Raw genomic sequence first — 24,085 nt, 5'->3', positions numbered from 1 at the left:
AGAAAAGCTATTTAGTAAAAACTTTGCTGATTGGATTGATTGATTGATTCTGCTCATACGTTTTCTTTCTTGTGGGGATATACTTTCCTTTTATCTTCTCTTTCTGGATCACATCCCAGCCAGCACCTTTGCCTGCCTTCAATTTTTGTTAGAAACCATTCGTTCAACCTTCTCTTTTACAAAATCTCTATCAAAAGCTTAGAATCTTTCCACCACTTGGTGTTTCTCTGGGCATCAATTCCTGTTCTCCCGATCGACGTCTTAGTCTGAAATTTTTTTTTTTTTGAGGTAAGTCTTTGGGTTCTCCTCCTCTCTGAGCTTGGTCCTTTAATTTTAGATTTCACTACTAGGATCTCTATTTCAAAACGATAACTTCTTCCAGATGATGATTACCAAGACTCTAATAAAGCTCTGTTCTTCTTCATTCTCGATTTTGAGAATTTAAACCTCACATTAGTTTATCAAAAAAAATTCCTGAATTTTAAAGTTTCATTCTATCCCGTAAAGTCTCAAGATCCCTGACCGCATAGTCACGGTTGTTTGTTTCAGAACTTCTTTCGGCCTTTTTCCCTTCTCTCTTTTGATCGAGTTACTATTATTTTGTTCAAGTTGTTGCAGGCTAGAGAATTAGAGATCGAAAGGTCTTTAACTCTTCGAAGCTAATTTGAAGAGAGAAGATCGAGGGGAAGAGAAAGAGATGTCTTCTCCAAGCAAGAGAAGAGATATGGACGTCATGAAACTGTAAATTTGTTTCTTCTCACCCTTTCATCCCTTTCTACATATCTATATACTTTCTAAGTTTCTAGGCTATGTACAAGTAGAAAGTTCTGTTCCAGTCTCAGATAGGAGATAAAATTCCCTCTTAAATTGATTTCTGGTTTGGGTTAGTGATGGATCCATTCAATATTGTGTCTTTCTTTGGTTGATGATTGATGGCTTTCTATATGTGTACACTTGTACTGTAGATATGATTATGGGTTGTTGGCAGGATGATGACAGATTATAAGGTAGAGACGATTCAAGACTCAGTGAGCCATTTCTTTGTTGAGTTCAAGGGTCCCGCCAATAGTAAGTCCCTTTTTTCCAACAATTAAACGGACCCCAGCCTTTCCCTGTTTTGTTTTACTTTTTACCCATCATTTATATTTGTTCTTCTTGGCTTGGCTTGGCTTCCTTTTGGTTTTCTTGGAATCGGAATTTCTACAAAAACTAAAACTAAAACTATTAATGACAGTGAAACGTGAAATGAAACAGGTTTGTACAGCGGAGGAGTTTGGAGAGTGAGAGTTGAGCTTCCTGATGCTTACCCTTACAAGTCTCCTTCCATTGGCTTCGTCAACAGCATCTACCACCCCAACATTGACGAGAGGTATGTGAATGGCCACTGAACCCCTCACTCACTCACCTCTTGAGACATAATAATAATTTAGCTTTCTTAATGTTTTCTTTGTCAAACAGGTCCGGTTCAGTCTGTCTTGACGTTATCAACCAAACATGGAGCCCTATGTTCGGTAACCACTCTCCTCCTCCTCCCCAAAGAAACTACTCTTAATAGAGGCTACAGATCAAAACCCAGCCTCGTGGAAAAAATTTTCATTGCCTAATTTGGATAGGGAGTATAAATCATTTGCTTGTGTTAGTTATTGGACTATGTCTGCTCTAACTCCACCATGTCTACCTTTGCTTTCCAAACAGATCTCGTAAACATTTTCGAGGTGTTTCTTCCTCAGCTATTGCTCTATCCGAATCCATCTGACCCTTTGAATGGTGAAGCAGCAGCCATGATGATGAGAGACCGCGAAGGTTACGAGCGAAAAGTAAAAGGTACAATTCGACTTGCCCAAACACTATCTCCATTCTATAAGCCCTTGTAGTCCCTCATGAGAAAGATTGTGTATACGGATTTCTGAGCTGCATGCACCTTACCATCCAATCTACTGTGCCCTGAGCCATCCGAGAAATTGGAAGTTCCAAAGACCAATGCTCTACCCATCACCATTATTTTCGTAGGACTTTAGCCTATGTGATGTTTCTTCAAACTGCCATTCAGTCACAAATTAATCCAATAAGGTTTGGTTCAGTACCTGTTGCACAACTACTAATAGTATTAAGGTTTGGTTTCATCAACCACAACTGCACAACCTATATATGTTGCCAGTAGATTTTGGTACTTATACAGCCGCTAGGCACTTTTTTTTTTATTTTTTTGGTGGAAAGAGAAAATGCATTAAACTAAGAGAATAGAAAGTCTACAATGTTGTTCATAAAATAACCTTTTCATCTTCCTACTTCTAGCTGCTAGGCACATCAATGTTAATCAAAATTAATGAAGTCAATTTTGCATGCATGAGACAATCGTTCTTTGGGTCAGTACTCTGATGTACTATTTCTCACTTGTGTATATAACAGAGCACTGTGAGCGGTATGCCAAGGCAGATGACATCCAAAGTCAGCAAGAAGAAGCAAGTGATGATGAAGATGTAGACATGAGCAGCGACGATGAAATGGATGTTGAAGGCATTTGATTAGACTATTAACTACTTTGTAAATAAAATTTGTGAACAATTGTATGATTACCCTGCTTAGTCAAAACTTCTTTGTAATTTAAGATTTTCTGCATTATCAACAGAAAGTTCACTTGAATGTAAATGGCCTTAGAGCTATTTGTTGTACAGGTAGACCATGGTGAAGATGAAGAAGCCTGCCATCTACAACCAAACCCAAGTAATGTCAGAGGAAATGCTATTTAAGAAAACTTGAGAAGCTGATCATCTCATAGAGGATGGAAAGGGATCTTACTGTTGAAAATGAAGCTCCATAATAAGGAAAAGCTGTCGTTATAAATCTTTCATACTCGTTGTGTTTGAAGGGTCGTACTGGAATCTGCAATGCAAGAATTCCAAATGTTTGAAGTACAAGCAAGAAATTTTTTTTTTTGACTAATGTGTTATAAATTATTTCTAAATTAAAATGACATGGTACTGGCCAAGCCAGGATTCTTGCCAACGTCTCTGCAATGCAAGAATTCCAAATGTTTGAAGTACAAGCAAGAATTTTTTTTTTTGACTAATGTGTTATAAATTATTTCAATTAAAATGACATGGTACTGGCCAAGCCAGGATTCTTGCCAACGTCACATGAGTTATATATATATATGGATAGCGACTCAATAAAAGTAGATGGAGACTCATTAAATAACAAAGAGGCAAAAGTTTCTCTCTGGTTTTTCCTCAAAGAATACTGGCAGGTGTGCTTTCCAGTAGAAAAGACAAACACAGAAACAAACACGGGGGGACAGAGACCACAATTTGGATTTCTATTAATAGGGAAAAACAGTTTGAAAATGAGCAGCAGTGGCATCTGGCGTTATCACAAGAGCACACTAGGAGCAATCTAGGGCTCAAGTTGTTAGGTTAGCAGCATAGGATTATATATACAGAACATACAAAAACATATTACATAAAAAGTAGGGCAAATTTCACGGACACCCCCTGTAACTATTCGAAATGGCAAGTACACCCTAAATTTTGTCAAAATGGCAACCTTCCCCTTGACGTTAAACAAAGTTACCCCTAAAGATAAAATAACAATTTTACCCTCTTAATAATTTAAATAAAAATTACTAAGATTCCATCATCTTCCCAAATCGAACTTCCTCATCACCACCACTGTCTCTCCGACCGCCACTGATTTCACACAGAAGCCCATAAACAGGAAAGTACAACACAGTGAGCAGTAGCACCGCCGGCGACGCTCTCTACGACCGGAGAGAATAAATTCCAGTCACAATAAACTCTCATTTCATTTCTTCCCCTCTTCTCAACCGCCATAGCAAATCAACGAGCTTGTGCACATTGAATTGCTCCTGAAGCATTCTCGACCGCTCATCACACATGCTCGCAATGGGCTCTTTCCTCCTCTTATTCACCAGAGAGCTCATGTACCAGAGTAAAGAAGTGAAGTAGAATCTATCCTTTCTCTCTCTGTATCTCTGTTATTCTGTCTCTGTTCTGATTTCAATTCCCCTCCTTCAGCTTCAGATTTTCATTTCCAGAGCTTCATGTGATTCTGATCTTTGTTCTGAATTCTTAGGACATGGTTATTCGAATTTGAGACAGATTTTGAGCCCTTTTTTAAATTGTAAAAGATGGGTTTTTCTTTGGAAAGTCTGTGAGTTGAGTGACAGAAAGGACGAACAAAATGTCTTTCAAGAACTAGTTAGCAGAGACGCCTTCTAAGAGCGTAGTGTCTAGGAGATGGACCTTATTGTTTTGTGTCGACAGCTTTTTTGTTGGAATGCTCTTCACTAGCAGGTATTTCGCCATTTGAGGTTTCTTCTTCTTGAGTTCCCACCTGTTTTATATCTTTAATGGGGCGGGGGGGGGGGGGGGAGGGGGTTTCCTGGGGTTTGCTTGTGGTATTGATTGGTTGGCTCAATTATGCATCTTTTAAACTGAGTTCCGAATACCAAACTTATTGTTCCTCTGAACTACTCAGTCCGGCGAGGAAAAATTCTGGGTCTTTTGTTTAAAATCTCTCTGGTACTGTTTCATATGGGTTTTGATTTTTCATGAGTAATTATAAAGTAATTGTCTACTATATAAATTTTGATTTTCAATAATCTTGATGTGGTGATGCAGTTTTGAGTACTTTGAATTGGGTTATTGTTTCATATTCCTTCTGGGTTTCCTATTTCTCTTATTTCCTTCTTTCTTCTTCCTGTTCTATTGCAATTCTGTCCAGTCAGCCGTAAATGCAGGGATAGATCTGAATTGGGATTCCTAGTCTGACCCAACCCCATAAAGCTCTTCTTCTAAAATGATTAGGGAATCTACATGTGGCTGGCAGCATGTGCTTCAATTTGAATATTGTAGATACAGATCAAGGTTAATCCAATTGTTCGACATCCCTTTTCTGCATTTCCATCTGTTCGTTACCGCATTTTTTTTTTAAATTTTTAAGGGGCCACTGGTTATCCACCTTACCCACCACCGCTGCAAGGAGCGTATCTACCGCCAACGGGATATCCTCAACCGGTGGCAAGGTATGGGTATCCACCCCAAGGGGCGTACCCCCTCCACCTCCACCAGGTTATCGGCCATGGTTTTGGACTTGGGACGACGACGCTACTCTTGTTTCTTACGCCACCCGGTGAAAACGATGAACAAAGAGAATGAGATTTAGGGTTTTACCCTTAAGGGTATACTAGGAAGTTCACCCTATGGTAAGGGTAATTTCGCCATTATAAAAGAGTTAACAGCCACTTAACTGCACAGACCTAACGGAGTGGACTAAGTTGAAATAAAAATATAAAATATGGGTAGTCTGTGCCATTTTGACAAAATTTAGGGTGTACTTGCCTTTTCGAATAGTTATAGGGGGTGTCCGTGAAATTTGCCCTAAAAAGTATATCCATACCTGCTTCGAAAGAGACAAGCTTGTATATCCAAGCCTCTGGTATTCAACCTTGAATTGGAAAACTCCATAAACATCTGGTACCTTGAATGTAGTAAAATAGCGACCCTGCAACAAAACAGGTCCACATGTAGAGCTAGTTTTCATTGAAAGCGCAAGCTTAGTTTTGAATTTTCATTGAAAGCGCAAGCTCACACGTAACTGCAACTTGGAGATCAAAATGAGTACCTTCCCATCAGTTGATAAAGTTTTCAACACATAGGGGCTCATCATGTAGAATTGCACTTGGACATCATCGGCCGTATATGGTTCCCAGCTGGATCCAGACCACTCATAGACCTCCACAGAGTACTCCTTCAACCAGAAATAAAGAAGCATGTAAGAGGCAACCAAAAGCTTTTACCCTATTTGTGGGGTGGGGTTGTTTTATTTTCAACCAATGATGCTTGGTATGGCATGGCATGGCATGGAAAAGGGTGGTAGCCAATTACCAGGTCATCATTGATCCTGTAGATTGCTGGTTCATCTGATTCCCCAACTTTGTGGTGCCTAACATTCACTGCCTACAAAATAGAAAGGCGACTTACTGAGATGCACTGCAAGATGATGATGCAAAATATATTCTTGCAAATAAATATTTAACCATAGTAACCAATTTTTTCAAGTGTTGGAAATTAGAAATAAAAAAAAGGTGGTCTTTCTTATTTATCTACAATATATTCACTACCATCCAGTGAATTTGATAGATCGGTTTGATTAAAGTGGAGAGCAAGAACAAGAGAATTTACTGAAATGACTCACCTTGAGATGACCCCTTTCATGGAAGATCCATTTACTGAGTTCAGTAACAAACAGCTCATTCCCAGATTTCTCAAATCTGTTATCACAAAGTAGATTTTCCATGAGTGTCCAGCCATTAACAGGATATTTGTTTCACAAACATCTAAGATGGCAGGTGCACAAATTCTGATTGGATACTCAAAACTTGTCTCACTGTCCTGCAGTTATAAACTAATTTATCCAGAAAACCAAAACCTAGATTCTATGTAAAGTGTTGTTAAGATTAATATAAAATATGTCATAAAATATCGCAATAAATTCCAAAACGAGTGGTTATTAAATTAAGTTATTGTTGAATAATCCCACTTCAGTCTGTTCAACTTTTTTTTTGTGATAAGTAACAAAGATTTCATTGCAAAAAGAACAGCTAAGATACAAGACAGAGAGTTCAAAGAATATAAGTAAAGCAGAATTGATATTGCAGAATTGATATTGAACCAGTAAAGCCAGCAAGGATCAATCACAACAAGATCGCATATAGGGGACACCACGATACCCAACCTACTGAATCACCACAATAAGGTTTGACTGGAATCACCACCAAGTGGTGTTACTGCTTCAGGAAAATCTCAGCTAAATGGGGTCGACAACATGGATCCTTGCACTCCAATAGGCTCTATCTGAGGTCATACTTGGCACTAGACCCAGAATATGCATGAACACCTGTGGTCTTCCTCCCCATCCATACTCATGCTCTCCGGATACTCTTGACCTTCCTTAGTAGACTTGTCCATTTTTTTATTCGAAGTGGCAGGGAGCAACTTTAACAACCAAGGCATGAACACCTTTGCTAGTGATGTCAACTCGGAAGAGCAAGAAGCTCCACAGGTAATTCCCACAAGGTCACAACAAAAGCGGAAGAACCTAAATCCAACTTCCAAACCAAGATTGTCAATTTTCATCTTGTATTTTCAATCATCCTTCTACCATCAGGACCTTTATACGGAAAGAGCTCGTTGCTTTCACATAAATCATCTTCCTAACCATCACGAATTTTTACTTTAATGGTAAAGGACCATATCCTCATTCAAATTTCTGAGTTATTTCTTTGACTAAAAGTAAATTTCCCATGTGATGGCTGAATATTTTGAAGCTGGGTTTGAGGCACTCCTCATTATGACCCTCAGTCAATTGAAATTGCCAGGCTAAAAAGATAGTATTGAATAACCATTTCCAGCTCCTCATCTGACGCATTGGCACCCACATACAAGTTTTATTTGCTAAAATATCCACGCACATCTCCTGCGGTTTCTCTTGCCTTTTATCCTCTCTTTTTTTTTTTTTTTTGGGGGGGGGGGGGGGGGGGACCAATAAAGTCTAACAATATTTTCAGAATAAATTTCCACTCCTTGGGGTATATCCACTAACACATGGACCAAAACATACACCACAGTCCATCAAAAGATCAGTCAATGATTTTTTCTCTTGTTTTTTTTGGGGTGGAGGGGGGGGGGGTGTAGCATCAAAGGAGTATGGCTTCTCAGATCCCATCAAAAACTGCCTAAACCAGGATACCTAATTAGACACAAACAGGGCATATGTGGGTCTATATATAACATAATGGTGGGAAATAGGCTAATGAATAATCCAACAAAGGGCCAAAACTGGCTACCAAACACGTAATAATTATGAGGCAACATTGCCTAAACCAGCATATCACTCAAATGAATAATCCAACCAAATAATAATCATTGTTTAGAAGTAAGATAAATGGCAAGTTAACACAATGCCCTAGGTAGCTAGGATAATGGAAATTTATACTTGGACAATTTATAATACATATATTTATTTATTTATTTTTTCTCATATTATAAAACTACACTTAATTTTTGTGCTACTGCAACAATAATCAGATATGTTTTGTCAAGACGGGCAATGCAATATCTAATAATCATATAAAACACCAGTACTTGTCCATGTCCATGTCTAAGTCATAAGAAACTAACTATAGTAGCATATAATGGCATCCGATTGTGGAATACTGATTTAGCAGACCACCACAGTATACAACTATACATTGCTCTAGACATTAATATTTTTCAAAGATGAAAAGTCCAAAGCAAAAGTAATATTACAGAGGTCCCGTAGACCAATAAACAAGATAAAGACCATAAAAAAAATAAATAAATAAATCAACTCACTCACTTGATTGAACTTCCAGCCTTCTGAACACCTGATCTAAGAAATCTAAATCACAAAAGTATGCATTATCAGAAGAAATTAGTAATTTAGTATACTTTAAAAGCAAACCCAGAACAACCAGAAGGTACTACATACCGATTGCTGAAGAGGGATAAGGACCCAGAGATCAATACACGGGCATTATTTCTTGCCTACAATGATACAGAGATATCAAATCAATTAATGTTTGGCAAATAATGATAGACAAAGCCATATTAATTAACAATGAAGGTACATAAATAATTGTCACCCTTCCCCCCCCCCCCCCCAACACACACACACAAGGTATCTCTAGTAAGTGCCATTCAAGGTGAAAGCTCACAATGGTATCATCATGTACATGTTAAATCCCCACTACCCACAACCACCATACAGAAGACTTCCTCTTCATAGACAATAAGATTTATTCATTATATAAGAATAATATAATGCACAAGGGCAGCATCATGACCAAGTGGTAGGTGGTCAAACCAAAAATAAAGGGTAAATTTTCAGTATGCAGGCAGCTCCTGCATGATTCAATCACACAAATTGTCTACCATTCTGAATTTGGTAAGGCGATTGGGAATAATGTAGGCTGAGTTCACACTGTCTGAGAACCTCAAAGACCACTCATTCCCCTATGACACCAACCATTGGCAAGTCTACGCCCCCAACAGGTCCCAAAAAACCAGAACAACCACAGGTGAGCTAGTCCTGAAAAAGCCGCACCACCATAGGACCCAGACTCTTCTATGGGCATCTGTCATAGTTGATCAAGGAAGATGTCCAGGTGGAGGGGACAAAAAGAAATAACGACCCAAAATGAAGCTAAAAAGACTCTTAAGATTTTTATAATGAGCCCCATCATTATTCCTCTGAAAATCACCCATAACCAGTATCCTGAAGCCTGGCCCAGCTGACTGGTTGAGCCAGTTGACCCATCATCTGGTCACTAAGTGATTGGTCACCTGTAATCTTTCTTCTTTTTTTTGTGTGGGGGGGGGGGTTTCCCCTTCAAACCGTTGACTTGTCAATGATCCATTCAATCGGTCAGAAGACATGTTGACACAAGCTGGTTGAAGCATCAACAACCAACCACTGGGATCTACATGTATTAATATGTATTAATTTATTTCTTAAACACCAGTCTTTTGGACATCTTCTGGATACTTCAAAGTTAAGTTGTCACTGACATACCAATGGGGATAAAACAGTCTCGGAACAGACAGGCATTCCTCCTCCCTCAAACAGTCTATAATACAACAGCTAGCAGAAATTTATGCAACCTATCTACTTAATACATAAGAATTAAATAGCTTCTCCCTTCATTTATTTATCTGAGAAAACTCCTTTGCAAAAGATAATACAAAACCTTTGTTGTACAAATTCTCCAACTACCAGAATTCATAACATCACTCTCAGCTAACCAGCAAGCACATTAAAACTATCACAAGAGCCTATAAAGTGCACAATTAGAAGAAAATTTGGGGGTGGAAATGGGAAAAAATTTGCAAGCATTAATGAGAACATTGGCAAATAATGCCCGGAGTCCAAAAAAAAGACTTGGAACAAAGTACACAATAAAGCCACCAAATCCTTGGCACATACAATAAAGATTCACTAGAGGAACAGTTGAAAATAATTAAGACATGAAACCTGCATAGTAGCTAAAATAGTCTGGTTTCATGGCATGGAGCTAAATGATCAAAGCTATAACTTTGATAGCTGAAGTAGAGCTCAGAGGAGAACGAATAACTTTTCCAAAGGAGTAATACTGTGGATTTTGGGAAAGAAAGAAATCAAATGCAGATACAGTAAGTCACCACCAAGATTAAGGACAATTTTTGGGAACAGTAACTAGTCAAGAACAACTGGTAGACCATTGTTTTGTTTCTGGCAACGTTATTCAAATACGCGTTATTGATTGAAGGCATTTGGGTTGCTGGGGTACAAATGAACAGCTAAGTGTGGAAAGCTTTTAGATTTGAAACATCATAAATATGCTTCCCTAGGGAAAATAATGAGGTACAGTTTTAAAAATACAGCAGAGACGAAGAAAACAGGGAACAATTAATATTGATCACCAAGAGATACCTCAACACAGACACTTTTCTGTTTCAATTAAGTCACTCATAGGGATGGTGACATAAAAGAATAAAACCCATGGAATCAAAGTAACATGGATGAAATGGAGATGCGGCTCTTACTCTTAGGTGTGGGGTGGCTAATGCATACTAGTCAAATTGAAAGGAAATTTTATTGCATCAGGACAACACCAACAAAGAATATTGAAGCAGAAAAAGTAACCAATATACATGGCATGAGCTTATAGCTAAAATGAGGGTTTGGATAGCGTGCATGTAAAACTAATTTTTGGGCAGCCTCAAGACATGATAAATTTTGAGATTTGGATATTTGCGGACACCATATTCTTCAATTTCCCAAGTTTGGTCAAAGATTAGAAGATTCTCCAATTAATAGTGGAAGCCATGGGAATGAAATAACTTATATAGTTTTGGTTCTCCTTCCCAACTTTTGCCATCTTTCTTTCTTTGTACGACTAGTGATTTGGGATACATACTGAAACATGCATAAGTGCATACCAATAGATATACGGCAACAGTTAAATTACCTGCACAACTGAAACTAAAGAGATTGTAGATCCTGTAAGTGATGGAGGAGTTGACAACTTGCTCTTTGGATTAGCAGAATACGCTGATGGTGAAGCTGATAGAACTTTTAATACCTACAAATATGGAAGGGATCATGACAGGGACATATTTCATGCAGGCAATGAGAAGTAATAGGCCTAAAATGCATAAGCATTAGTAGGCACACCAGACTCACAACACACTTCATAAACTAAGAAACATTTCAATCACAAAGTCACTACAGTATTTACCAGGTTATTGGCAGGATTTAATGTATGGCCAACTCCTTGAAAAAGGACAGGGGTCTGCAACATATTATTCAAGAACCAATCAGGAAAGAAAACAACGATAATTGATTATAATGGCTGTGAAGATAAAAAAAAGAATAAATTAAATTATCCCAAGTTTGTAGGAGGAAAAGGTTGCTTGCTAATAGCATTTGATTACTAGTAGTTCAAACAAATTTACGCCTGATTTTTGCAGCTTTTGCAAATGTGAAAGTGCATTTTTTTTATCACCAGACATGTGGTCCAATGGATGTATTTAATCTGGTAACAATGTTAGATAAGGTTCCAGAAAAGCAGAAAGAAGAGAAAATGCATTTGCGGTAAAACTAATTTCAATGCTTTACCAAATTAAATAATGAACAAATTATAATCACCCTGATTTACAACTAGCCTGTGGAGCTGATTTACAATCAGCCTATATTTTCTTCGCAGGAGTGCACATCTGTCACAGTTCCTTTCCATTTACAGAAAAAATTTCAATAGAACTGAAGCTGCAAAAACGTACACTCAGTGTAGTCTCTGTGCTGCAATGCATGCAAAAGCTTCCAGCATGCATAATTATAAACAGAAAGCAAAACCCTCAAGATTAGTAAAAACCTTCTTCAAGTCAGTCTTAATGTCTTCATCTAAGAATTTATATCAACTTGCCTCTATAATTTTTCTGCCCAGAATAACATCAGATTGAATGAAATCATCACCGGCAATCAAAGTATGATCTCCTTCAGTTTCTGAGACTGCATAGCTGGTGTGGTCAATAACCACAGCTGTAGGATCCTGTACCGGGAGAGATAAGAAAACAATGGTGAAACAGACGATTGAAGATGAAAAGCAACTACTAAAATGGTATTAAGAGAAGTGATTGGTAGACGGAGGTCCCATGTTCGGAGACAGGATCAAAACCCACACTAACCTCGTCAAACTCAACTCCACATTCAGTGGCAATATCCCGAATCAAATCGGAGGCAGAAGCATCGGCAGCAACGATCAAGTCATGGCCCGAATCAACGAAATCCAGTACAGCAGCCAAATCCAAAGATCCCCCGAAACCTGAAGTTGTTCGATGGAGATTTCATAAAACAACCCAGATTAGAAAAATCATACCTGTCGCCCCATTGAATTACTCCGTACTCGCGTCGAATAGACTGTAATTTTTGGAGTAAGCCAAGAAAAATGTAAAACTAATAACTTTTATTAATGGTGAGATAACTGTAATGTGTAAAACTCACGCTCGATCGTCGGAGAAAATATAATTAATCCATCATATAAGTACTGTCCGTATCGCTGTAAGGTAAGCTTGGGATCGTCTGCAAGCTTGAAATCAAGTTCAAATCCTCGAGTTTGCAGAGTCTTGAAGAAAATCGAATGCGATGATTTGATTGCGAAGTCATCCAAAAGTACGAGAATACGTCGATCCGTGGGGTTTTCAGAAGAGAAAGAGCTGCCAAATAATGGGAGCAATGAAACAAAAGTTATGAAGAACAAGAACTTCGCCATCGTTTCTAGGGTTTTGGAGCTCGAGAGGTTCAGCTCCTAGCCTCGCTCAGTTAAACGGATCACAAGACTTGGAAAAATTCTGCGCCTAATCCAATTGACTTCAATGAATCGTGATTTTAAATTTCGGAGATTTCGGGTTCCACTTCCAGTTCCTTTGATGAAATAACTAAATAAGTATTAGTTTGGCTATATAATCGATTAAGAAAAGAAAAAAGCCATTATGGAAAAAGTGAAAAACACAATGTCTAATTTTCGAATGAGTTAAACTGTAATTTTTTTTAGGGAGAAAGTTCTCTGTCCGGGAGTGTGGTCTATGCCAGCAACACTCCCATTAGTTTATCTCTCTCCTCTCTATTTGAAAAGACACCTCTGCCCCCTTTATTTTGAGGAAGGGAGAGATAGGCACATGGGAGTGCTAGCGTAGGCTACACTCTCGGATAGAAAACTTCTTCTCTTTTTTTTATTTCTTCTTTTAAATGGGAAAATGACTGTTCGGGAGCGTGGCCCCTATGCCAGTGCCCCGCGAGAATGTACAGGCATCGACAAGGAAAGGCATAGTGGGTTTTACACACGCCTCTGTGTCTGGGTGTAGGGACACACTCTTGGATAGAGAATATATTCCCTTTTTTATATAAAAATAGGGAAGGGATTTGTTGTTCAGTTGCATGGCCACTATGTCAACATGGGGCCAATTAAGGGTGTCAATTTGGGACCAGAACTGGGAACCGTCCCAGAACCATCCGGCTAAAACCCAGTACCGGACCATCTCATTAATAAACGGGATGGTATTTGGATCTAATTTTGGTTCCAAATAATAAATGGGACGGGATGGTTCTGGGACAGGATTCCCAATGGTAACAGTACCGAAATAACGATTAGGTACCGAAACTATTGATACCCTTTCAAAGGGTATATTTCATGTTATTGTATTGAAGGTATATGGCATTAGTTTAATGTATTTAACTATATTTTCTCTTATGGAGATTTTAGCCAATGGACCTTTAGTTCCATTTTTCTAAATTTGTTTTGTGATGGTACTAAAACCATATATGAGGATGTTTATTTCGTCCTCATTAATTCTTAGACGTCGTTTTGAAAAATTTACATGTGATCTAACGAGTTTGAAGAAGTAAAACCATGAAATTCATCTTGGGTTCGTACTCTAAGTTGCTTTCTAATAATGGAACCATCTCGAAACCGTTAAAGTTCTTCTCTCTTTTTTACTGGGCCTAGAACCGTTTAGGAACCAGTACCGTCCCGTCCCGTTAATAATCGGGAGTGGGACTTAGGTTTGGTTGCATTTATTAAATAAAACGGTACTGGGATTGACACCTTTGGTACCGATACCGGTGTGGACTCATCCCAAATACTGGGAACCGTCCCAATTGACACCCTTAGAGCCAATGGTATCGTGTGCATGGGCATCGAAAGGGAGGGCAGGGGTAGTCATTTCACTGCCCCATGTGAGATGACGCAAGGGCCTAGGATGTTGCCACACAACTTTTTTTTTTCCATAAAAATAAAGGGGAAGGATTTGTTGTCCAATTGCGTGGCCCTTGCACCACATAGGCATCCAACAGGAGGGGCGCGACAGTTATTTCACCCCCTTGTGTGTGGGCACAATGGAATGCGATCAAGCAATGTTCTTTTTTTCCAAAAATACCTAGCAATTTTATTTTTCCCTTAAGCTCCGTTTGGTTGCAAGGGGAACTAAAAGGAAGAGAAGTTAAAATTTTCAAACTAAAAAAAGAAATTTTTGTAATCATTTCCCAATGTGATTTTATAAAGTACTTAAATTTCCTACCATGTTTAGTAAAGGGAATTGGATGAATAGTAAAGTGAACTTTAATAATTAAATATGAAATGATTTGAAGTTAGTTATACAATCACATGGGGTAATGATTACATAACCTTCTTTTTTAAATATGAAAATTTCACTTTCCTTCCCTTCCCCTTTAATTCCCCTTGCAACCAAACGGAACCTTCCATGTAATTTAGGAAGTAAAGAAAACTCCATAACATTCAATAAAGATTGTTAGCTTCCTCTTCTCTATCTTAGCTTGTCTAGAAAGATAATGGACTAGGTTAAGAAGGGTCCCCAGCTGTTTCTTAATTACAATTTACAAAGACACCACATTTCTTGACAAGTGAAAACATTCCCATGGTCATATAGTTTCATCAAACTTTGGGGGCAGGTGAGTTAACAGATCAAAGTCAGTTTTTTTTGTACAAAAAAATAAAAAAAAAGGGAGAATGTTCTTTGTGTCACAGCGCAGCCTGCGCCCAAGCACATAGGCAGCTTGTGCAGGGGGCAGGGTGGTCATTGTGCCCCCACTCCCATGTGCCTGGGCGCAAGCTGCACTGCGGCACAAAGAACAACACACACAAAAAAAAAAAAAAAAAAAACATCATCTACATTTTGAAAGGCAAGCTTTGGTGGGAAGGCAGGCCATTATGCATCAATCTCCACACAAAAATATTGAACTTTAGATTGATACGAAGTTTCCAAAAACTTCCACCACCTTGCTGTTTTTATATAAGAATTCATTAAAAGAGATATACCTAACTGTTTAATAAGAAACCAGGCTGCAGTCTTAGTGGATAGAATACCCGATTTAGTAAGAGGACATATGCACTCATCAGACATACCTAACTTTTAAGTCATACGTTTATAAATGATTTGATTCCAATTCAAGTCATCCCAAAAACTAGTCACACTAATTGGCTAAGAATCAGGGTTAGTCATAATTTGATTCCAATTCAAATCATCCCAGAAATTGGTTAGACCAATCGGCTAAGAATCAGGGTTAATCATAATTACAGCCAGTAGATTCCGAATTTACTAGGTCAACCCATTGTAGGAAAAGAAATCCTCTCCAAATCCCTAAAAGTGCATTGTGGTGCAATTCAGGGTTGAGAGCTCAACACATGAAAGATGTAAATCCAATGATATCGAGCGCAAGAAGGGGAAAAAAAAAAAAAAAACTGGATCAATCGAGCTTGGCACTGTTTGATTTAGCTTCCACGAGTCGAGCTCTCAACCCCGAATTGCACCACACTGCAATTTTAGGGAATTGGAGAGGATTTAATCCCCCATTGTAATCTGATTTTAAAAACCTTGATGAAAAGAAATCATACCTAGAAAACGCAATGCCTAGTTTTATGTTTGCATGTTCAACACAAAAAAAAGGGGGGGTGTAAGGGGAAAGGAAAAATATTTTAAGAGCAGGGAGTTCCCACAATGCTACCAATGAGAGGGTGGAGAAATAGATTATTTCAGTAAGGGCTCGCATTTTTGTCTATGGAGAGAGAGTGTTTGTGTGGATGCCATGGCTCAATATGTGAGAGGGTGTGAGAAGAATCCCCACTTTGGCATCGGGGGGATCTTTTTTCCATATTTTAAATAATTAAATTAGAAGAAAAAATTATAAAATGACACACAGAATAGACTAATATAGCAAGAGTACACCAACAACAAACACAGCCTTATCCCAACTTAATGGAGTTGGCTACATGGATCCAAACAAACAGAATAGAGAAAACATAGGTATACTCCAAAAAAAAAACAAAGGGGAAAGAAAATATTGGAGAGGAGGGATGAGGAAAGATATGAGAAAAAACAAAGAAAATGACAAATGGAAGATTGAAAATAAATAGAAGGATGAAAGCTAGTAAGAGGTAAAAGGCATAGCCCAACATGTTCAGGATACTCTCAGCTAAATGGGGTCTGCGACATGGATCATTTCCCTCCAATAGGCTCTATCCGAGGTCATACTTGGGACCAGACCTAGACTGTGCATGTCCTTCCTCACCATTTCTCTATTTTCATTTTAGGTCTCCCCCTAGCTATTTTAGCTCCTTCAATCGGAATCATACCACTCCTCCTTACTGGGGCTTCCCCAGGTCTCCTTTGAATGTGACCATACCACCTTAAGTGACTCTCTCGGAACTTGTCATTGATTGGGGCAACTCCGAAATCCGCTCTTATATGTTCATTCTGTACTTTATCCTTCCTTGTTTTTCCACACATCCAACGTAACATCTTCATTTCTATTACACAAAGCTTATCAATATAACACTTTTTAACTGCCCAACATTCTGCCCCGTACATCATGGCCGGGCAAACAACAGTCCAAAATTCTATAGGACTATTGTTTGCCCGGCCATGATGTACAGGGCAGAATGATGGGCATATAAGATTGTTGTTCAAAATTTCATGTCCCTCACTCCATTCATAAACCCTCAAATTTTGATTTCTGTTTGACACTTGAAAACCGGTGGAAAATCTATTTATATCACCAATGGGTGTTGCCTTCTCAAATTTTATTATGTGCCAATGGGTGAGAATGATGGATTAATGGAAATCAAACTATGAAATTAACAACTATAATGAGGGAAGTTGGGTTTTTGTATAAAAAGTATATGGCCAAAGATTTCATACACGGCCGTGCAAGCATGCACGGTCATGTCCCCTCTCACAAGGAGTTAGAAAAGTCATAAAACACCACTCCTATTTAATGCCTTGAAACTCTCACCCTCACATGCACGGCTTACACAGCCATGTATGAAAACTGTCCCCAAAGTATATTTCTTTCCAAACTTGAGGCACTTTCACTATTAGTCCAATCCTAAGTGGAGTTTGGATTTTCTTTTAGTCCAAAAATATTCAGGATGTTTTTGGAAGAAAAAAAATCCCTGAAACACTTTGAAAAGATAAAAATGCCCTCAAAGAACCACAATATAGTACTATAATTTCTTTGATAATGTTTAGTCTTTTTGCAATTTCTATAAAATGTTTTAATCCATATTACATACCTATATTTAGCTAAGACCTAAATATGTGAGTGGCCGCAATAAGTAACAAGTTGAAAGGAGACAGTTATTTGAAGTAGTTCGAACATGAACAATGCAGCCACTAATAAGAACGAGTGACAATTTGCAGGTTAGAACAAGACTAACTTACAAAATTACAAGATATGATAAACAAATCTTTTTCGGTTATTTCTCTAAGATTTTTGTAGAAATCATGGCAAAGGAAACACTTCAATTTTCAAACAATCAGAATATAATATGAGTTTGAATTTTTTACAGTGCTCACTTTTGCCATGAGAAATGGAAAACAGAATACCTGGCACTGAATACCAAGAAATCTACAGCAAAATTTCTGTGGATGCAACTGAGATTGTGAAGGCACTGGCATTTGCATTGCTTCGAGTCCTAGGCTCACAATCTGAATATATTAAGAGTATGAATCCACATCCTCATGTTGCCATCTCAGTTGATGAGGGCTAGAAGTTAACTGAATCATCATGTCATCTCTTGCTCTTTCGAATTTACAAGTCGAGCAGAATCACGGTCCCGCCCAAATATCCGATACAATGGGGTATAGAATAAGGAGCACAGACCAAAGGGAACTGCCATCATTGAGAGAAGTCCCCTCGAGAGAGCAAAGGCCTCCTTGGCTGATCCTGACACTAGATTTGCAGATTTAGAGTCATAGCCATAAACCTTCTCTGCAACCATTCCAACAATGGGGGCTGCAAATGAAGAGAACGATCCTTCAAAGGCACGATCAAATGCATATATCATGGTCCTATGCTTTGCAGGGACAACCTCAGCAAACATGGGATTATTTGCACAATTTGCACACCAGCTGATGGTGAGACCCATAAGGAAAAGGGTAGTGGCAAAGCTGTACCAGCTGCTGACTGACTGTGGGATCACCATCAGGAGGAACCATGAGAATGGGATTCCCATGAAAGCGCTGAACTGGGCACACATGATACGGCCAGAGTTTGGGTAGAGGCGAGACATATGATCTGCTATTAATCCACCGAGGAGGCTCCCAATAGCACATCCAATAGCAAAAAGGCTAATGAGGGTTGCTGACTCATTATTATCAAAACCTGTGAAAAAAGTCAAATGTGGTTATATGTTATATAAACAGATTAGACAGAGAATATCGTATATGGAAAAAATACTTAATGCAGGAAATATACATAACTTTGACATGGATTTAACACCTGCTTACGTGGCTTACAAACAAGTAGCCACCATGTCATTCACCCAAAAAAGGTAGCCACCATGTCATGTTTGTTTTGTGGGAAGAACCTTAAACTGTATTTATCTGTTTTATTATGCTGCTCCACTGTGACCAAGTGGTCACGAGTTCGAGTCTGGAAACAGCTTCTCTATGAAACAAGGGTAAGGCTGGATACATTATGACCCTCCCCAGTCCTGCAGTGGCGGGAGCCTCGTGCACTGGGTACGCCCTTGATTATGTGGCTTACAAACAAAAGTAAATGCAAAGGTGACAAAAATTAACCAATTGGGTGATCATTACCAACCACCTTATCAGATCCCAGGGGATATCTTAGCCCCTTAAATTCTAAGGCCTAGATAATTTTTTTTCTTTTTGACTTTCCACCAGACAAGAATAAATTACTGAGAAGACCACAGTTAAGGAAGCATTCCTTAACAGAAAGAAGAATTTGAGTTAAGTATTCATTTCGACAACTGTCATTTCCAAAACCAGTTTCTGAATATCAACTGAACATGGGGAGGTGGGGAAAGAGATCTTTTTTATGATAATTGGGATTCAATTTGTCTTGTGAAATCTTATTCCAACCGTAGAACCTGGTACTGTCTCCTGGAAGAATATTATGCCATTTTAAATATATTTGAGCCTTATTGAAAATTGAAGGAGTACTTTACTCTCTTTTTTCTTTTTTTCTGAATCAACACCTACACTCACCAATTAATTCAAACCACATTGTGAAGAAAACCATGGCAGTCCATGGTACAGAACCAACGACACCCTGCAGGACAATAACCTGAAATGTTTGAACTTTTATAACAGATTTCATAGCTGTCCAGGAATCCATCCAAGCCGACAGGGAACTGGGCTTTGGTATCAATATGTTCCTGTGAAAATGAGTAACCAAGTTAAAAACATGTAACAATAACATAATAGGTAAAACATAGTAGATAAAACATACCAACTAACATTAAGCATAAGAATGGAACACAATCAGCAAATTGGCAGTGTTGTGATCACATGGTAGATATGCAGATTGATGATCCCATGAAGACAACATGGTAGATATGCATATTGTTTAAAACCATGTAACAAAGGAATTACATTTTCAGAAATCAGTCCCTGTTGTAATCATAAATCTGATGCATAATGATGCTTCTATGCAGACAACATTTATGTTAAGTTTACCTTGCTGCCAGCAATTACTTATGGGCTATAGCTTTGGTCTGGGGCTACAAAACCAGCAGGACATTCTGGGATCCCAAAAGTTACACTGTATCTCATGTTTGGAGGATAGGGGAGTACCATTAGGTCACACATGGAGAGATTCAATAGGTGAAAAATCAGTTTGAAGCCATGAAAAGATATCTGTGTTTTCCTATGCACTCATTTAATTGGATGAGAAAGAAATCCGGTAAAAAGTAATGAATATACGAGATGGTTAATGATTAGGATGATCGGCCGCTTGGAGATGGGTCACAATCCTCTAAACATGAGACATGACCAGTTTTGGGTGCCTGTAGACCCAACAGTGGGCCTATGATCCAAACTCCTCACACCAGATGCTCCATAACAACATTCGTTGTATATTGCAACTTAAATGAACAGTTATGACAAAAAAATCCCAGAATATATACACTAATGAGTCCAGAGATGTATGCTCTCAGGTATTGATACATTGGTGTCCTTGTTACATTAACACCATAGAAGGGTGATCCATCATGAACACCTTAGGATTGCTGGACCTGACAAACTCAAGGAAATAACTGTACCTCTCAGAAATGTCCCCAGTCTCGTGAGTAACAGTATGTGTTCTCTTTGGGTCAACAACAAACAGAAAGACCAGGAGCCCAATCAGTGAACTCAATAATGCCACCATAATAAACGCACAACGCCATCCAGGTATTCCCCAAAATTCCTGACCAGCCATAACTGTTGCCACAGCACCACCTCCTATTCCACCCACAGAACCAACAAGGCTTAGCAATCCAAATCCTCTCCCTCGAACACCATCCAGATAGCTATCAGCTATGAAAGACTGTAGTGCTGGTATAACAATGGCCAGCCCAATACCATTTATGGCCCTCCAGAAAGCAACCTGCACAAAATACTGGCTAGCACCTACTCCAGCAGTAGATAAAGCCCAACAAACAGTGCCTATCGCAAGAACGGTGGGGCGGTCATAATAAAGAACTAATATACCAGCCAAAGGTGATCCCAGTGCCTGGAACAATTTCAGTATGAATGTAAGATATCCAAGATCTGTAGGCCCAGCACTGAAAGCTTCACTGACTTCTTTGTAAACAGAAGGAAGGAGATTCTCATCAGCACGTTCCATAATAGCAGCCAAGTTGATGAGAATGAGGGAGAGAGATATCCCAAAGATCTTCCTTGTTCTGGAAAATGGAAACATAGCAGAGGAAAATTGAAGAAAGTCAGTCCACAAACACAATACGAGTCTCTTCAAAAACAACCAAGCAAATTGAAAAGGGAATTGAATATATGTCTGCATGTTCTTACTTATGGCATGAGCATGTTATTCATCAGACATATCTAGGATCATAGAATGGATAAAACTTACTTCATGTGTCTTCACTGATCATCTCCGGAATAAAATCAATAATTTATATTATCAGGCAGCGAAATATTCTTCATTATTCATTGTTACTAACCCTTTAGAATGAGTGTTGCCATCTCTTATGTCAATGACACCAAAGGGATATTAAATGAAGGGAATTGAGATATGGATGAAATATAATGAAATAGAGCCACTTTAAGGTTCGCTATGAAATGAGGTGGTAAAAACAATTTTTAAGGAAACAATCGTTTATTAATTTGGTCATCATGAACCAACCTTGCAAGAGATATTTATAAGCAAAACCCCACAAGCACCAAAATTTCACTTCTAAATTTGAGACTACTCACCGATGCTGACTTACGCTTATAAATGTTAAAAACAATCTTTTAGAAAAAAAAAACCCCCCTCAATCTGAATTTTAGACTATATCTGTTTTCAAGTAAAAACCACAAAAAAAAAAAAAGAGGAAAACTTTCTGGTAAAATCTCTACAAACAAACCGAGCCTAAAGGTAACATGAGCCAGTTGAGAACCCTGTTCTCACTAACTAACAACGAGCCACTGATCTCCATTCGCTTATCACCTAAAGAAAAACCGGTCAAGAACTATAGGAACTCCACTATCGATCAAACACACTCTATGCCAAGAAGTATCGAATGACCACTCAAATTAAGTGAAGAGCATAACTTATGGACCTAAAAGATTTTCTGACATTATTCCTTGACGAGCAGTGAGTAATGGACAAGAAGCTCAATCCATGGCCACAAAAAAGAAGATCTAAAAAAATGGTAAAATGACTATAAAAATGATCGACGATGAAGATAAACAGAAAAGAGAGCTGAAGCTGCGTCCCTCTCTGTAATTAAACCCTGAAAACTCTATCCTTTGCCATCAGAAATGCCGATCAAACATTAAAAATAAATCTAATAGTTCTGAATGAGAAACAAAGTTATAAACGAGGAATTACAAAAGGAGAAAAGATATAAAACAAAAACAGAGCTAAATAAGAGGAAAACATGAACTAGAAATCTAAAACCAACTTACTTCATCTTCATGCGATGATGAGTACGTCTCGAAGGCCGAAATTTGGAGTGATGAAAATGGCGAGATCTGAGGATTCTACCACCCATGCATTAATAAACTAACGGTGGAAAGTCGAAGCAGGTAGGATGACGAAGCATCTTTGGTGGATCTAGGGTACCCATGTGAGGCGTAAAAGAATCTGAGGTCAAAGGGATACATATGGAATTTGATGAAAGAGAGAAGAGAATATTTAATTCTCAACGTAAATAATCGACAGAAGAAACGAAACAAGAAAAACCCCAAAACCAGGCGGAGTAGTGGAGGATGAAGAACCAGAGGAATCAATTGCCATGCTCTCTCTGTGTCTCCCCTTCTTCCTCTGGAGACGATTCTCTTTGTCTGCATCTAATTTTCCTGGTTTTGGTTTGGATTAAATCGTTCCAAACTTGAAGTCAACGAAAGCTTCAACCTTCCATCATCGAGAGGTTAATCAATTCCTATACAATATATTATTATTATTTTTTTTAATAAATTTCAGATGTGCGCGCCATTGATTTTTTACTGTCTTAGTCTCTTTAGAAGGAAGCACGACGTGGCAGCTTTTCTTTTTCCGTTCCCCCAACTTGTAGGGGAGGGAAACTGAAAGAACAGTTGTCCACTTGTCCTAGTCCCCATACACCCGAGAGTAGGATAAAGGGACCCACGTTACCCGGGTCGCACTCCCACCTCAGCCTCTGGCATGGATCACTATAAGATGCCATGTCAGAATGATCGGACGGTCGCAATCGTAGAATCTTATATGGTCAACTCTGAACTGGCACGCTGGATCCTTATCCGGTAATCTAGTCTTGATTCTGGCCGTGCGGTGGCTTGATATTTTTATGGTTCCAAGGAGTGTGACATGCATGATTTAAGGATAATTGCAATTAACAGGCACGCTTGGAATTAAAAAAAATAAAAAATACATCCCAATGCACGACGCTACCGCTAATGCAGGTCTAGGTCGGGCCAAATATACGGAAAATTATCGCCCCAGGGTCTGCTTGTGCGGCGTAGCAATGCCCATGTGTGCATAGTGGGCCCCACCATACGTACATGGCCGCATGATGCGCATAGCAACGCCCCAATACTAGGGGGCGATAAAGATCCCAAATATACACACCACCTAGGGAAAAAAAAAATCCACTCCAATTCCTTGATCGCCAAGTATGGTGCAGTTCGGGGCTCGAGCTCATCACCTAGTAGGTGCGTGACATTCAACAGTGACAACCTCGGGAAGAAAAAAAAAATTACTCAAATCAACCTCGGACCATTGGATGCTGCACCTGCTAAGTATCGACCTCTCAACCCCGAATTGCACCATGCTTGTACTCGGCGATCAAGAAATTAGAAAGGATTTTAATCCACTTGCTATACTGTTTTGAAGTTTTGACCAGTGTTGCGTCAGAAATCCTGTCGGAACGAACTCTGCTTGTAAGACAAGGATCAGCAAAGAAGACCGGACGTTGCCGATGATCTCACTCCGATGCTTAAGTTAGATCTCTGAGCAGCAGTCAATTCAATGGGAATTCAGATAGTTTGGACGTGTGTTACCTCCC

At 38.8% G+C, this 24,085-nt stretch overlaps 3 protein-coding genes across 4 annotated transcripts; 1 reads left to right on the top strand and 2 right to left on the bottom strand.

Moving 5' to 3' along the window:
* The first annotated feature begins 619 nt into the window (after window positions 1-619).
* On the top strand, window positions 620-19,226 carry LOC122658685 (ubiquitin-conjugating enzyme E2 4-like). 2 transcript variants are annotated; one of them, XM_043853742.1, is made up of 6 exons: window positions 620-741; window positions 989-1,068; window positions 1,255-1,369; window positions 1,459-1,511; window positions 1,696-1,892; window positions 19,216-19,226. In XM_043853742.1, exons 1-5 carry the CDS (start codon window positions 698-700, stop codon window positions 1,872-1,874), a joined length of 471 nt encoding a protein of 156 aa, XP_043709677.1. In that variant the 5' UTR covers window positions 620-697; the 3' UTR covers window positions 1,875-1,892; window positions 19,216-19,226. The 2 variants fall into 2 exon arrangements, with proteins under 2 accessions (XP_043709677.1, XP_043709676.1); XM_043853741.1 differs by lacking the exon at window positions 19,216-19,226 and adding an exon at window positions 2,410-2,627 and having other exon boundaries at window positions 1,696-1,824.
* Window positions 2,496-12,938, bottom strand: LOC122658684 (dolichyl-diphosphooligosaccharide--protein glycosyltransferase 48 kDa subunit-like). Its single transcript, XM_043853740.1, has 13 exons — window positions 12,583-12,938; window positions 12,267-12,403; window positions 12,005-12,130; window positions 11,321-11,374; window positions 11,051-11,164; window positions 8,533-8,588; window positions 8,401-8,442; window positions 6,217-6,292; window positions 5,907-5,978; window positions 5,644-5,769; window positions 5,419-5,523; window positions 2,800-2,883; window positions 2,496-2,708 (listed from the first exon to the last, which is right to left on the bottom strand). The coding sequence occupies exons 1-13, from the start codon at window positions 12,848-12,850 to the stop codon at window positions 2,661-2,663; spliced, it is 1,308 nt and encodes a 435-aa protein (XP_043709675.1). The 5' UTR covers window positions 12,851-12,938; the 3' UTR covers window positions 2,496-2,660.
* Window positions 17,972-22,731, bottom strand: LOC122658683 (multidrug resistance protein 2-like). The gene is made up of 4 exons (XM_043853738.1): window positions 22,509-22,731; window positions 20,660-21,283; window positions 19,605-19,774; window positions 17,972-18,756 (listed from the first exon to the last, which is right to left on the bottom strand). Exons 1-4 carry the CDS (start codon window positions 22,592-22,594, stop codon window positions 18,158-18,160), a joined length of 1,479 nt encoding a protein of 492 aa, XP_043709673.1. The 5' UTR covers window positions 22,595-22,731; the 3' UTR covers window positions 17,972-18,157.
* Between the last annotated feature and the right edge of the window lie 1,354 nt (window positions 22,732-24,085).

This window comes from Telopea speciosissima, chromosome 4 (genome assembly GCF_018873765.1).
Source record: "Telopea speciosissima isolate NSW1024214 ecotype Mountain lineage chromosome 4, Tspe_v1, whole genome shotgun sequence".
Classification (NCBI taxonomy): domain Eukaryota; kingdom Viridiplantae; phylum Streptophyta; class Magnoliopsida; order Proteales; family Proteaceae; genus Telopea; species Telopea speciosissima.
Note: the sequence above shows the minus strand (reverse complement) of the source record. Positions and strands in the feature narration are given on the sequence as shown.